The 16,590-nt window shown below is 44.6% G+C and overlaps 1 protein-coding gene across 1 annotated transcript in view; it reads right to left on the reverse strand.

Moving 5' to 3' along the window:
* The window catches only part of MORN4 (MORN repeat containing 4), a 16,157-nt gene extending 6,392 nt beyond the window's left edge, over positions 1-9,765 (reverse strand). Inside the window, exon 1 of the mRNA XM_017880211.1 lies at positions 8,990-9,765. Coding sequence (XP_017735700.1) covers positions 8,990-9,404 — 415 coding nt within the window. The 5' untranslated portion in view covers positions 9,405-9,765. The remainder of the gene's footprint in view (positions 1-8,989) is intronic.
* Positions 9,766-16,590: the final 6,825 nt, after the last annotated feature.

Here is a 16,590-nt window from a genome sequence, read left to right on the forward strand (position 1 = left end):
CACTGCACTCCAGCCTGAGTGACAGAGCAAGACTCTGTCTCAAAAAAAATAAAAATAAATAAATAAATAAATAAATAAATAAATAAATAAATCTGAAAAGAACCTCACGGGTTTAGTCCAACCTCTCATTTTATAGGAGAAACAGAAGCCCAGAGAGATAATCAAGTTTGTTGGCAGCCTCCCCTGACTATGCTAGTCCTTTTTCCTTGTACAGCATAGCCTCTGCTTTTAGCTCAGGCTAATTCAAAGAGACCTTTGAAAGCTGGGCATAAGAGTTTACAGCACATGAGGGAGGAAAAGAGGCGGCCTCTGCAGGTTTGTGAACCAGGATGTAATGTGATGAAGGCAGTGTGTAAGGAAAATGAATGTGGTAGCGTGAAGAGGGATGAATTGAAGCAGCAAGTCCATAGTCAGAAAAGCTTGCAAGGAAGGGAAATATGATAATGCAGCAGATTGTAAAAATGGGCAGAGTTATTCTCCCTCTGTTCATGACCCTACAATGTGACAAGGCAGATCCTCCCATTAAGAGACAGAGTTGGCCAGGTGCGGTGGCTCATGCCTGTAATCCCAGCACTCTAGGAGGCTGAGGCGGGTGGATCACCTGAACCAGACTGGCCAGCATGACGAAACCCTATATCTACTAAAGATACAAAAGATTAGCAGGGTGTGGTGGTGGGTGCCTGTAATCCCAGCTACTCGGGAGGCTGATACAGAAGAATTGCTTGAACTTGGGTGTCACAGGTTGCAGTGAGCCGAGATTGCACCACTGCATTCCAGTCTGGGCGATGCAGTGAGACTCTGTCTGAAAAAAAAAAGAGAGGCAGAGTTTATTTATTCCTCCACCCGCTGGATCTGGGTTGGCTATGTGACTTGCTCTGGATGATGAAATGTCCGCAAAGGTGATCTAGCAGAGGTCTGCAAAGCACCTGTGCACTAGGCTTGCCCTCTTGCTATACTTGGACCTGTTCTGCCCCCATGTAAATAAGCCCAATCTAGTCTACCGGATGGTGAGACTCTATCCCAGCTGGCCACAGATGAACAAATAGCTCAGGCAAGACCAGAAGAACTGCCCTTCTGAGCCTAGCCCCAAACTAGCGGCCACAGACTCACAGGATAAATAAATGGTTATTGTTTCAAGCCACTGTGTTTTCTGGTGGTGTGTTATTACCCAGAAAAAGCTACTGATACATTCAGGCATGAGTCTGGGAGATCACAGTATAATGGGAGCAGAAGGAACAACCAGGATGGATACATCATAGGAAAACCATCAGTAATATTTGGGGACTGGCTCGATATGGCTTCCACTAGTGGTGAAAAGATGTATTGAAGGATATCCTATAAGAAGGGAACTGCACAGTGTGGCTCAAGCCTATAATCCCAGCACTTTGGGAGGCTGAGGCTGGCAGACCACTTGAGCTCAGGAGTTTGAGACCAGCCTGGGCAACATGGTGAAACCCCATCTCTACCAAAATTACAAAAAATTAAAAAAGTTAGCCGGGTATGGTGGAGTGTTCCTGTAGTCCCAGCTACTTGGGAGGCTGAGGTGGAAGGATTGCTTGAACTCAGGAGGCAGAGGTGCAGTAAGCCAAGATCACGCTACTACACTCCAGCCTGGGTGACAGAGGGAGACCCTGTCTCAAAAAAAAAAAAAGAAGAATAAGGGAATTAAGATAACCCCAAAATCATTAAATATAAACAGAGGCAAATAGCATGTCATTTGATATACTAAAAAATACAAGCCCTATTTCTTTTTTAATTCCCTAGGTCTTTTCATTCATCACTTCATCTTTCATTTACTTATCTATTTATTTTTTAGAGACAGGGTCTTGCTCTGTCACCCAGGCTAGAGTGCAGTGGCAAGATCATAGCTCACTGTAACCTCAGACTCCTGGATTCAAGGGATCCCGTCACCTCAGTCTCCAGGGTAGCTGGGATTACAGGCACACACAGCTACCTCCTCATCTTTTCCAGATCTAAGCAATACAATGTTTTTTCCAGTGATTTTGACATGCAGATTCCTAGGCCCAAACTCAGACTTACTGAATCAGATTCTGTATAGTTAGAGCCCGGGAACCTGCAGTTTTAATAAGCACATCATTAGATCCTTACTTCAAAGCTTGGGGCCTACTACTACAATAAACGGAAATACTGTGTGTGAAAAGTTCTCTGAACGATAAATAACTGTTGAAAAGTCCTCTATCAACCAAGCATGGTGTCTCATGCCTGTAATTCCAGCACTTTGGGAGGCTCAGCAGGGACAATTGCTTGAGCCCAGGAGTCTGAGGCTGCAGTAAGTCATGATAGTGCCACTGCAGCCTGGGTGACAGAACGAGACCCTGTCTCAGAAAAAGGAAAGAAAGGAAAAAAAAAAGTCCCCTCTGATTAGTAAGTAACCTAGAGTCTGACCCTGAGGCATCTGACTGAGTTCCAACAGGACAAGGACACATTTTCCTCAGAGTACTGGGGCCAGACCTGGCAGACAAACAGGAAAGAATTCTTTTTTCTTTCAGAGACAGGGTCTCATTATGTTACCCAGGCTGGACTTGAACTCCTAGGTTCAAGAGATCCTCCAATCCCCTCTTAGCCTTCGGAGTAGCTGGAACTACAGGTGCATGCCACTGCTCCCAGCTCAAAACAAGATGGGTTTTTGTTTTTTTTTTTTGAGACGGAGTCTTGCTCTGTCGCCCAGGCAGGAGTGCAGTGGCGCAATCTCGGCTCACTGCAAACTGCCTCCCGGGTTCACGCCATTCTTCTGCCTCAGCCTCCCGAGTAGCTGGGACTACAGACTCCCGCCACCACACCCCACTAACTTTTTGTATTTTTTAGTAAAGACGGGGTTTCACCGTGTTAGCCAGGATGGTCTCGATCTCCTGACCTTGTGATCCGCCCGCCTTGGCCTCCTGAAGTGCTAAGATTACAGGCGTGAGCCACCGCTCCTGGCCGCAAGATTCTTAAATCTTGGGGGCCTGGCGCCAACAGCTAGCTTCCTTTTTCTTCAAGACCCAGAGAAGCCAAAACCTCATCCAGTCAAGATGGAGTTCCAAAGAGTGGGTTCCATAGTTTCATAGCACAAAAGGGGTCTGGTATATTTTATACAAAAGTGATGCTTTAAATATTCAACTAAAACAACACATATGTTAAATTTACTTTCTCCACATTGTCATGGTGGACAGTGCTAGATTTATATTCCAATTCAGTTGGCATAACCCTCTCTAATAATCAATTGCACTAACCCCAGAGAAGCTGTCTGAAATACCTTTATAACAGAAGCTAACATTTACTGACCTCTTATTGTGTTCCATCAGTGCTGTTTGTTTGTTTTAAGAGATGGGGTCTCACTGTTACCCAGCCTGGAATGCAGTGGTATGATTATAGCTCACTGCAGTCTCAAATTTCTGGGCTCAAGTGATCCTCCCATCCCATCCTCTCCAGTAGCTGGGACTAGAGGTATGTGCCAACACACCCAGCTACTTTTCAAATTTTTTGTTGAGATGGATATTGCTATGGTGCCTAGACTGGTCCTGAACTCCTGGCCTCAAGTGATTCTTCCCCATCAGCTTCCACTGGTGTGAGCATCAGTGTTTTTTGTTTTGTTTTGTTTTGTTTTTGAGACGGAGTTTCACTCTTATTTCCCAGGCTGGAGTGCAATGGCGCGATCTCGGCTCACTGCAACCTCCGCCTCAGCCTCCCGAGTAGCTGGGATTACAGGCATGCGCCACCACGCCTGGCTAATTTTGTGTTTTTAGTAGAGATGGGTTTTCACCATGTTGGTCAGGCTGGTCTCAAACTCCTGACCTCAGGTGATTCACATGCCTCGGCCTCCCAAAGTGCTGAGATTACAGGCGTGAGCCACTGCGCCCGGCATGAGCATCAATGTTTTTAAATGTTTTAAAATGTTATCTAATTTCATCTCACAACAACTTTTTGGGGTGGGTATTATTATTATTTCCACTTTAGGGATGAGGAAACTAAGGTGCAGAGAGGATAAGTAAATTAACTAAGGTCATACTTTAACATGTGGAAACTAACACGTGAAAGTTAGAATCAGAGCTCTGACAGCTGACCTTGCTGGCTCAAGTTCTTGCACTAACTTGCTAACTCATACCATCCTATCTTATCTGGCCTCCCAGGATAATACGGTGGTGTTGTAGACTCTGAGCACAGAAGGACTTGAGTTCAAATCCGAGTTCACTGTATAATTATGGGCAAGGTATTTATGCATCTCTAAATCTCAGTCTCCTCATCTGTAAAGTGGAGATAATATATGTATTTCACAGAGTTGGCAGATGGACTCAGTTAAATATCTGAGAGTCAGTGGGTGACAGGAAAGAAAAATAAAAGAAAGAAAATGACACACACTAAGTACCTAGAACACTGCCAGGGTCCGTCCACTAAATGTTAGTTTCTTTTCCTCTTTCAAAGTTTTACACTTAAACTCACACATATACTTACTGTAATGAAAACTTCTCTAGGTCTTTCCTCAGTAAAAATTGCTACCAATGTAATTCAAACAACACTCTGAAAAAGAAAATCTCCGCAATTTTGACTAAAGAGCTGAATACTAAGTAGAGGAGAAACAAACTATAATTGCTACCCATCCACTCTTTATCAACATCCTACAGGATATTTGCATTTTGGCCTTATGTCATAATTATTATTATTTTTTTGAGATGGAGTCTCGCTCTATCGCCCAGGCTGGAGTGCAGTGGCGCGATCTCAGCTCACTGCAAGCTCTGCCTCCCGGGTTCACACCATTCTCCTGCCTCAGCCTCCCGAGTAGCTGGGACTACAGGTGCCTGCCACCACGCCAGGCTAAGTTTTTGTATTTTTAGTAGAGACGGGGTTTCATCGTGTTAGCCAGGATGGTCTCGATCTCCTGACGACCTCGTGATCCGCCCACCTCAGCCTCCCAAAGTGCTGGGATTACAGGCGTAAACCACCGCACCCGGCCCGATTTTTTGTTTTTCAGGAGACAGTCTGTCGCTCTGTTGCCCATGCTGGTGTGCAATGGCATGATCATAACTCACTGCGACCCCGAACTTGCGGGCTCAAACAACCCTCCTGCCCCAGCCTCCGTAGTAGCTAGGACCATAGGCACACACCACCATGTCCGACTAATTAACTTCTTTGTAGAGACAGTGTCCCACCATGTTGCCCAGGCTAATCTCATACTCCTAGCCTCAAACAATCTCTGGTCTTGGCCTCCCAAAGTGCTAGGATTATAAGCATGAGCCACTACACCCAGCCTCACGACTTTTGTTTTCTTTTAAGAGAACAAGCAGGACGGGCGCAGTGGCTCATGCCTGTAATCCCAGCACTTTGGGAGGCTAAGATGGGTGGATCACCTGAGGTCGGGAGTTGAAGACCAGCCTGGCCAACATGGTGAAGCCCTGTCTCTACTAAAAACACAAAAATTAGCCAGATGTGGTGATGGTTGCCTGTAATCCCAGCTACTTGAGAGGCTGAGACAGGAGAATCACTTGAACCTGGGAGGCGGAGTTTGCAGTGAGCCAAGATCATGCCACTGGTTTCCAGCCTGGGTGACAGAGCAATACTCTGACTCAATAATAATAATAATTAATAATAATAACAATATGCTGTGATGCTTGTTCTCTTTTTTTTTTTTGAAACGGAGTCTCAGACATTGTCTGGATTTTATGACTTTTATAACTAACCATGCTAATATATAATATATAACTAACCACAGCTACTATATATATACTACTGTATATGTAATATATATTATATAATATACAATATATATAATATATAATATATATTATATATAGTATAATATATTATATACTTGTATATAACATATAATATCTATATTTATTATATATAACATATAACTTATATTATATATAACCATATAACTGTATAGTATATAACATATAACTTATATTATATTACATTAACTTATTATATATATATTATAACTCTATATATATATAACATATAACTTATATTATATATAATATATAACTTATATTAATATATAATATATAATTCTTATATTATAAGAATATATTATATATGATATATAATATATTATATTATAATAATAGTATAACATACTATTATATATAATATATAATATAACTAACCACAGCTACTGACCTAAAAAGGAATTTCACCAGTAACCATGGTCATTGAGACAAATCTAGTTTAACAAAATATAGCCAGTGCTGATGAAGACTGAAAGCCCAATACTTCGTTTTTTTTTTTGTGGCAGAGTCTGGCTCTGTCATCCAAGCTGGAGTGCAGTGGCGTCATCTCAGCCACTGCAATCTCTGCCTCCTGGGCTCAAGCCACCCTCCCACCTTAGCCTCCTGAGTAGCTGGGACTACAGGAACATGCCACCACACCCAGCTAAGTTTTGCATTTTTTGGTAGAGACAGGGTTTCACCATGTTGCCCAGGCTGGTCTTGAACCCCTGGGCTCAAGTGATATGCCTGCCTCAGCCTTCCAAAGTGCTAGGATTACAGGTGTGAGCCACCGTGTCTGGCCCAATACTTTAATAAGAGATGCAAATCAGTATTTGTATCAGTTATCCAAATCATCTTTTTAAAAAGAATATATGGCTTAGGGGTTTAGGCTACAAATATACCCATGGAATCCAGTCACAAGCCAAGATGATTCACACTTCTAAACAGACACTCACCCTTTCTGCACTCCTGATAGATTGGTTGCAAAGGATCAGTCCAAACATTTACATAAAAGAAAATTACTATTCTGTCCCTGTAAACCAATATACTATTAGTCTGCACTATAGACTACATTCCTGCTGTCTTCATTTTCTTCTGCCCAACATTTCTTTATTATTATTTTCTTATTTTCAAACAGAACTCTGAGACAGTAACAAGAATTTTTGTTTCCATTCTATTTATCTTTTTCTAATTTTAAGAAATCAACTTATTAAAGAACATTTTGTATTCACAGTAACCTGTGTCCAATTTAAGAGGATTAAGAAAAAAAAAAAGGCGGGCGCGGTGGCTCAAGCCTGTAACCCCAGCACTTTGGGAGGCCGAGACGGGTGGATCACGAGGTCAGGAGATCGAGACCATCCTGGCTAACACGGTGAAACCCCGTCTCTACTAAAATACAAAACTAGCCGGGCGAGGTGGCGGGCGCCTGTAGTCCCAGCTACTCTGGAGGCTGAGGCAGGAGAATGGTGTAAACCCGGGAGGCGGAGCTTGCAGTGAGCTGAGATCCGGCCACTGCACTCCAGCCTGGGTGACAGAGCGAGACTCTGCCTCAAAAAAAAAAAAAAAAAAAAAAAACGACATAAAGAGGAAAAGGGCCAGGCATGATGGCTCACTCTGTAATCCTAGCACATTGGGAGGCTGAGGCAAGAAGATCACTTGAGCCCAGGAGTTCAATACCAAGCTGGGAAACATAGTGAGATCTCATCTCTACAAAACAATTCAAAAATTAGCTGGATATGGTGGTGCATGCCTGTAGTCCCAGCTACTCAGGAGGCTGAGGCAGGAGGATTGCTTGAGCCCAGAATTTGAGGCTGCCAGGGTGAGCAGTGACTGTACCACACCTGCACTCCAGCCTGAGCAACAGAGCCAGACCTTATCTCAAGAAAAAGAAAAGAAAAACAAACAAACAAACAAACAAACAAAAGGATGGGGCGGTGGGGAGATCCAGTTAGAGAATACTGGTTGGAGGCAGCGACCCTAACTACCCACATGTCTCCCCAAAACCCCCTTCCCAGGGTACAACAGTCTTGTCAAATTATTTCAGTAATAAAGCAGTTCATAGGCTTTTAGAATCCTAAAGAGAGGAAAACGAAGGCTTTGATGAACAAAGATTAACCTTGTTAAGAACCTAGAACAAAAAGTCAAATACTCTTTTTTTTGTTTGTTTATGAGACGGAGTTTTGCTCTCTCCCCCATGCTGGAGTGCAGGGGCAGGATCTCGGCTCACTGCAACCGCCGCCTCCCAGGTTCAGGCAATTCTCCTGCCTTAGCCTCCTGGGTAGCTGGGATTACAGGCGCCCGCCACCACGCTCGGCTAATTTTTGTATTTTTAGTAGAGACGGGGTTTCACCATCTTGGCCAAGCTAGTCTTGAAATCCTGCCCTCGTGATCCACCCGCCTCGGCCTACTAAAGTATTGGGATTACAGGCGTGAGCCACCACGCCCGGCCTAAATATTCTTTTTTTAGGTGTTTTAAAAGGAGCTCGAAATAACTGTTTTTCATTGTAAGTCTAACCTCCTCTTTCCTCATGTGAAAAGTAAAGAAATGTATCGTTGCTATATGAAGGGTTCGTTTAGGAAGACTGTGGGATGGTTAGATTGAAGAAAGTGGGAAGAAAATTGGCGCCAAAAAGAATATTAAAAAAAAAAAAAAAAGGCGATGATGACCTGACCTGGGGATGATTGGGACTAGGGAGTAATACTGCCAGAATACGATCCCATTTCACGGGAAAGGGAATGCCTGGGCTGGACTCCGATATAGCAGCTATTCCTGCTGGTACCTAAGCAGTTCAGAGATGCTAGACTGCAGGGATACCCCCCACCAACGAATTGAAGCATCCCATTCCCCAGGCTTCCATACGTGGGAGTTCTCTCCACCAGCAAGATAAAGACGGGTCCAGGGAAAACAAAGCCCTAGACCATAACAAGGTAACACCTTCTCACACCCCATTTTCACGTTCCTGCCCGGTTGCTTCCTGCTATCCCGGTCCGCTCTCCCGCCCGACAGGGTCTAACGCTCCCACGGGTCTGCCAATTCCCCTGATGCAACCCTCCACCCCCTGCTCGCTAACCCCAGTCCAGTCGGCTCTCCTGGGCCTCAACCTCCGCGGTGGAGACTAAAGGGTTCAGGTTTGGGTCCCCCACAGGCAGCCGACCTCGGGTCAGCGTATCCGAGGTGGAGCCGCATCCCCGAGCCCGGTCATCTCGTGCTGGGTTCCTCAGTGCCCACCTGGCCGATCACACTCTTTCCCAGCCCCCTCCCTCCTGCGCCTCCAGCCAACCTGGGACTGGCCTTTCGGGATGACCGTCACGCCTGGACGCAGGGCTCCAGCGCCTCGGACTTTTCCTCTGATGGGCTCCAGGCTGCCACCTTGCTCTCCGCCACCTCCACCAGCCCTTGCCCCACTTGACGCCGCCATCCCGGGCGACCGCACTGGGCACAATTCCCGCTGCCCATTGGCTGTTACCTAGGCAACCGGGAGCAACGCCACTCCGCATTGGCCCAGCCCGCCTCCGCGCCATCTTTGTGCGGGGCGGAGTGTTTGCGAACCGGAGCTGACTATGTGAAAGAGGGGTGGTCCCACCTCTGCCACGCAGATAAGACAGAGGATCCAAATCTGGCCTACCCCGAGGCCGTCTGGTTGAAATGGCAACCCCAAAGAAAACCAAACCTGCGCCGGAAGCAACAGTGACCATCAACGCGAGCAGCTGTGATCTTTCTCCAGTCCCCACTGCTGAGTTTAAGACAGATCCTAAATCCAGCTTCAGAGACGCAGCTTTGTAAATTGTAATGCGCTGGGCAGGACAGCCTCCAATAACTCTGTGCTAGACATTGTGATATCAAGACACTTTTGCATTCATTATAGGAATTTGTGCTGTCCTTGTCATTACCTAGATCCTTTTTGTTTAAAATATAGTACCTGGCCAGGCGCAGTGGCTCACATCTATAATCCCAGCACTTTGGGAAACTGAGGCAGAGGAGGATCACTTGAGCCCAGGAGTTCTAGATCAGCCTGGGCAATGCAGGAAGACTCCATATCTATAGAAAAAAAAATTACCCAGCCTGGTGGTGTGTGCCTGTAGTCCCAGTTACTCAGGAGGCTGAGGTGGGAGGATCCGTTGAGCCCAGGAGGTTGAGGCCGCAGTAAGCCATGAATCTGCCACTGTACCCCAGCCTGGGCGACCTACCAAGACCCTGTCTCAAATAAACAAACAAACAAACAAACAAATAAACAAACTGCAAACCAAAAAGTATCTGAGACAGGTCTCAATTTAGAAGTTTATTTTGCCAATGTTAAGGACATCCCCGTGACACAGCCTTAGAAGGTCCTAAGAATGTGTGTCCAAAATAGTTGGGCCACCGCTTGGTTTTATACATTTTAGGGAGACATAAGACATCAATCAATACATGTCAAATGTACATTGGCTTGGTCCCGAAAGGAGGTGGGGGTGGCAGGTTCCAGCATGTAAGTGGATTCAAAGATGTCCTGATTGACAATTGGTTGAAAGAGTTTAAAGACCTGGAACCCATAGAAGGGAATGTCTGGGTTAAGGAATTGTTACTAAGATATGCACACACACACACACACACACACACACATAATTGTGGAAATCAAGGTTTTTATTATGCAGAGAAGGCTACAGGTAGCAGGCTACAGAGAGCATAGATTGTAAATGTTTCTTTGCTTTTTGTTTTGTTTTGAGACAGGGTCTCCCTCTGTCACCCAGTCGGGAGTGCAGTAGCTGGATCATGGCTTACTGCAGTCTTGACCTCCCAGGCTCAAGTGATCCTCCCACCTCAACCTCCTAAGTAGCTGAGACTACTGGTTCATTCCACTATGCCTGGCTTATTTTTGTATTTTTTGTAGAGATGGTGTTTCCTTATGTTGCCCAGGCTGGTATTGAACTCCTGGGCTCAAGCGATCCTCCCATCTCTACCTCCCAAAGTGCTGGGATTACAGGCATGAGCCACCATGCCTGGCCAGGGTTTCTTATCAGATTTAAAAAGGTATCAGACTCTTAGTTAGTTCTCTCCTGGATCAGGAAAAAGACCTGGAAAGGGAAGGGGATTTTCTACAGAATGTAGATTTTCACCACAAAAGACACCGTTGCCTGCTATCATGACAGTTGGGGTCTGCTATCTGTCAATGCTGGTATCATTGCTACAAAGAGTCTGCTGTGTCAACCTTAAGTTCTCTGCTTTAATGTTTTTTTTTTTTTTTTTTTGAGACAGAGTTTTGCTCTTTTTGCCCAGGCTGGAGTGCAATGGTGCAATCTCGGCTCACCTCAACCTCCGCCTCCAAGGTTCAAGCGATTCTCCTGCCTCAGCCTCCCGAGTAGCTGGGATTACAGGCATGCACCACCACCCCGGCTAATTTTGTATTTTTAGTAGAAACGGGGTTTCTCCATGTTGGTCAGGCTGGTCTTGAACTCCTAACCTCAGGTGATCCACCTGCCTCAGCCTCTCAAAGTGCTGGGATTACAGGCGTGAGCCACCGCGCCCAGCTATCTGCTTTAATGTTAAATGCTGGTCCTGAATTCCAAAAGGAGGAGAATATAATGAGGCATGTCTGACTCTCACTTCTCATCATGGCCTCAACTAGTTTTTCAGGTTAGTTTAGGAATGCCCTTGGCCCAGAAGAGGAGCCCATTCATTTGGTTGGGGGGCTTAGAATTTTATTTCTGGTTCACTAGATAGATAGATAGATAGATAGATAGATAGATAGATAGATAGATAAATAGATAGATAGATAAATAAATAAATAAAATATAGTGCCAAGACTGGAGCAAATCTTCCCAAATACCATGCACATCAATCCGTGTATCCATATGTTTATTTCTTAAACAATGTGAGTACAGCATGATGTTAGGTTCTGACAGGCTTGAAAAGCCATGATTGCTACTCTTATGGCATTTATAATTAGCTGAGTGTGGTGACAAGTGTCTGTGGTCCCAGCAGTCGGGAGGTTAAGGCAAGATAATTGCTTGAGCCTGGTTAATACAGAGACCCTGTCTCAAAACATAAATAAATAAATAAATAAAATGTAGTTTCTGGGCCAGGGGAATGAGATACTACAAGCAGTATTTTATGAAAATTAGTCTGGCAGTGACACTCAGAGATGACCAGTGAGAGATTAGAAGCAAAGTAACAAACTCAGAAGTTATCGTAATAATGCAACTAACATATCCTGAAAGTTTCATGTGGCATCAGTGGAGATGAAAGAAAGGGGATGAATATGAGACATATTTCATAGGGATATTTAATAAGAATCAACATAGTGTTAAGAGCATGGAAACAGTCTGCCTGGATTTGGACCCAGCTCTGCCATTTACCAGCTGAATGACAATGGGCATATTACCTTTACCTCCCTGGGTCTCAGTTTCCAACATTACAGGATATTGTAAAGCTGGTTCCATGAGTTAATCCATGCAATGCATTTAAAACAATGTCTAGGCTGGGTGCAGTGGCTCATGCCTATAATCCCAGCACTTTGGGAAGCCGAGGTGGGTGCATCATGAGGTCAACAGATTGAGACCATCCTGGCCAACATGGTGAAACCTCATCTCTACTAAAAAATACAAAAATTAGCCAGACATGGTGGCCCTTGCCTGTAGTCCTAGCTACTTGGGAGGCTGAGGCAGGAGAATTGCTTGAACCCGGGAGGCAGAGGTTGCGATGAGCTGAGATTGTGCCACTGCACTCCAGCCTGGGCAATAGAGCTGGCTAATTTTTGTATTTTTAAGAGAGATAGGGTTTCACCATGTTGGCCAGGCTGTTCTCAAACTCCTGACCTCGTGATCCGCCCTCCTTGGCCTCCCAAAGTGCTGGGATTACAGGTGTAAGCCACTGTGCCCGGCCAAAAAAAATTTTTTAATAAAATAAAAGACAGAGGGGTTTCTGGAGAGAAAAAAACTCAGAATTCCAGGGAGAACTCTAAATCTGGGACCTTTCCTTTACCATAATTTGAAGCTTACAGGCTAAGTGAGATGAACGATACCAAAAGAGTATCTATGTGGCTACAGACCCTAGGCCATAAGAGTCAGGCATTGGTTGATTATTGAGGTCTAGATAGGAAAAGGAAGTGCATGTATTATAACTGAAAGGGGCAATTTAACCATCCATATGGACTTTTGTTCAGAATGGTTTATTTGGCCAAAAATGTTTAAGACATTCCCATACATATAATTAAATAATAGTGCTTTCAATTTGTACTTTTAGTTAGTAGTGGCAATAATTTGATTCAAGAAAGAATGATTATGAAATATTGGTGATAGGCCGGGCGCGGTGGCTCACGCCTGTAATCCCAGCACTTTGGGAGGCCGAGGCAGGTGGATCACGAGGTCAGGAGATCGAGACCATCCTGGCTAACATGGTGAAACCCCATCTCTACTAAAAATACAAAAAATTAGCCGGGTGTGGTGGTGGGCGCCTGTAGTCCCAGCTACTTGGGAGGCTGAGGCAGGAGAATGGCGTGAACCTGGGAGGTGGAGCTTGCAGTGAGCTGAGATCGCGCCAATGCACTCCAGCCTGGGCGACAAAGCGAGACTCCGTTTCAAAAAAAAAAAAAAAGAAATACTGGTAACTGTGACCTGTCATGATTCATGAAAACCCATACGTCTAGTCTGCTGGTGACTTTAAGCATAAAAACAAAAACAACATCAACAATAACATTAGCAGTGATTTTTTTCAAAAAGCTACCATATGTTGAGTGCTCTTTATGTACAAAACACTATGCTAAGTGCTTTATTTTTATTTTTTCCTGTTAGAGAGTCATGCTTTATATGCTAAGTGCTTCACATAACATATTGATTCTTGGTTCAATAATCATGGAATGATTATTCCCATTTTATAGGTTAAGGAACTGAGGCTTAGAGAGATTATGTAACTTGTTTAAAACAACTGCTCACCATGGAGACTGAATTCAAACTCAAATGTCTCTGATTTCCAAGCCCATGCTTCCAACCATTACAGTTTACACTTTTTTTTTTTTCTTTTCTTTGAGATGGAGTCTGGCCCTGTTGCCTAGGCTGGAGTGCAATGGCGTGATCTTGGCTCACTGCAGCCTCCGCCTTTCAGGTTCAAGCGATTCTCTTGCCCCAACCTCCCGAGTAGCTGGGATTACAGACCCCTGCCCCCATGCCCGGCTAATTTTTTGTAGTAGAGATGGGGTTTCACCATGTCGGCCAGGCTGGTTTCGAACTTCTGACCTTGTGATCCACCTGCCTTGGTCTCCCCTAGGATTACAGGCGTGAGCCACCATGCCTGGCCGTACAGTCTACACTTTTGAAGGTAGTGTTTGTATACCTTTTTTTTTTTTTTTTTTTGAGACGGATTCTTGTTCTGTCACCCAGGCTGGTGTGCAGGAGTGCGATCTCGGCTCACTGCAACCTCCTCCTCCCGGGTTCAAGCGATTCTCCTGCCCCAGCCTCCCGAGCAGCTGGGATCATAGGTGTGTGCCACCATGACCAGCTAATTATTATTATTATTGTATTTTTAGTAGAGACAGGGTTTTGCCATGTTGCCCAGGCTGGTCTTGAACTACTGACCTCAGGTGATCCACCCGCCTCAGCCTCCCAGAGTGCTAGGATTACAGACGTGAGCCACCGCACCTGGCTTGTTTGTATAAATTTTAACTGAAACAGTATTCCATGGATTTATTATTATTATTATTTGAGACTGAGTTTCGCTCTTGTTGCCCAGGCTGGAGTGCAATGGCACAATCTCTGCTCACTGCAACCTCTGCCTCCCGGTTTCAAGAGATTCTCTGCCTCAGCCTTCTGAGTAGCTGGGATTACAGGCATGAGCCACCAAGCCTGGGTAATGTTTGTATTTTTAGTAGAGACAGGGTTTCACCATGTTGTCCAGGCTAGTCTCATTCTGTTCTAGTTTCCAGGCCCTTGGTAACTCAGTTTAACTCTGCTTCCCCTAGAAACAAGAAGGTTGCTCTATGTTGCCTACCTGACTTAGCCTTCCTCTTTTTCTCCGGAAACTCCTGCTTGGTGGACCATTTTTTTCCTCTCTCCTTTTTTTTTCCAGCAATCTAATTACTCTTTCTTTAAGACTCAGCTGATAGCACATGACCCACTTAAAGCCTTTGCTTGATCCTTGAGCATTCTGGTTGAAATAAATAAATAAAATAAAGGCTTTGTTAAGGCTGCAGCCTGCCTCAGTTAATTTGTGAACTGTTACGGAGTTTTGAGCTCATTTTGTTGGCTTTTTTTTTTCTCCTACTGCCTCAGAAAGTCACATGACTTCAGCCTGAGGGCAGGGACTCTATCTTCCTTCCCTTTCTCACGAATAGTAATGTACTGAGCACCTACTGTGTCTAGACACTGAGATTTTACAGTGTGAATAAAAGTGATGGACTCTTACCTCGTGGTAAGAACTTCTTAGGCTCACCAACCATATTTTTCTTCAATTAACAAATAAGCATTGAGTAGCTGGGCCAGGCACAGTGTAAGATAGTCCCAGCTACTCGGGAGGCTGAGGCAGGAGAATGGCATAAACCCGAGAGGCGGAGCTTGCAGTGAGCTGAGATCCGGCCACTGCACTCCAGCCTGGGCGAAAGAGGGAGACTCCGTCTCAAAAAAAAAAAAAAAAAAAAAAGATATTAATTGGCTATGCAGTATTCTTTGTATCACGAGTTTGTATCTTCACAGGAACTTGAAGATAATGGGTGAGGCAGTGGTCAGGAACAAAATGTGTTAACAATTGCCCCCAGGTTTTCCTAGGAACTCCTTAAAAAATTAATTTTTTAAAAATAGATGGAGTCTTGCTATGTTGCCCAGGCTGACCTTGAACTCCTATAAGGTTGAGAAGGAAAGATAGCTTAGAGCAGTCTGAGCTCTGTGTGATGTATGCATGGTTTATTGGCTCAAAGACATGAGTATGGGACTTCAGTCATGCCTTCCACACCCACACTCTGGGGCAATGGTTTCTTTTCTTTCTTCCTCCCCCTCTCCCTCCCCCTCACCCTTTCTCTCTCTCTCTCTCTCTCTCTCTTTCTTTCTTTCTTGACAGAGTTTCTCACTGCAACCTCCACCTCCTGGGTTCAAGTGATTCTCCTGCCTCAGCCTCTCGAGTAGCTGAGATTACAGGCATGCGCCACCATGCCAGGCTAATTTTGTATTTTTAGTAGAGACAGGGTTTCTCCATGTTGGTCTTGAACTCCCGACCTCAAGTGATCTGCCTGCCTCAGCCTCCCAAAGTGCTGGGATTACAGGTGTGAGCCACGGTGCCTGGCGGGTTTTTTTCTTTTAAAAATTTTTTATTTTTTGGCCGCACTGTGGGTGGTTCACACCTGTAATCCCCAGCACTCTGGGGACTGAGGCAGGAGGATCGCCTGAGGACAGGAGTTCAAGACCAGCCTGGGCAACACAGAGATAACCTACCTCTAAAAAAGTAATAATAATAATTTAAAAAGAAATCTTCAGGGGTTCCTAGGAAAACCTGGAGGCAATTGTTAAGACATTTTATCCTGACTAGCTACTTCACCCATTACCTTCAAGTTCCTGTGAACTTGAAGTGTAACATGACACTGTTACATCTACATTGGAAATACGTTAGGTCAACTGAGATAAGAATTTGGGATACAAAGTACAATGTATAGCCAATCTATAACTTGTTATTTTAATGTAAATTCTTGGTAAACGAGTTAGGAACTGCCTTTTTTCCTTTAAAAACCAACTTGCAGGCCAAGCGCAGTGGCTCGCACCTGTAATCCCAGCACTTTGGCAGGTCGAGGTGGGCAGATCACTTGATCCCTGTCTTTTTTTTTCTGGAGACAGATCACTCTGTCTCAAAAAAAAAAAAAAAAAAAAAAAAAAAAACCCAAAAAAAAAAAAAAAAAAAAACCCCAAAAAAAAACTTTTTCCCGGAGCA

Source organism: Rhinopithecus bieti, unplaced genomic scaffold, assembly GCF_001698545.2.
Source record: "Rhinopithecus bieti isolate Rb0 unplaced genomic scaffold, ASM169854v2 scaffold_425, whole genome shotgun sequence".
NCBI lineage: Eukaryota > Metazoa > Chordata > Mammalia > Primates > Cercopithecidae > Rhinopithecus > Rhinopithecus bieti.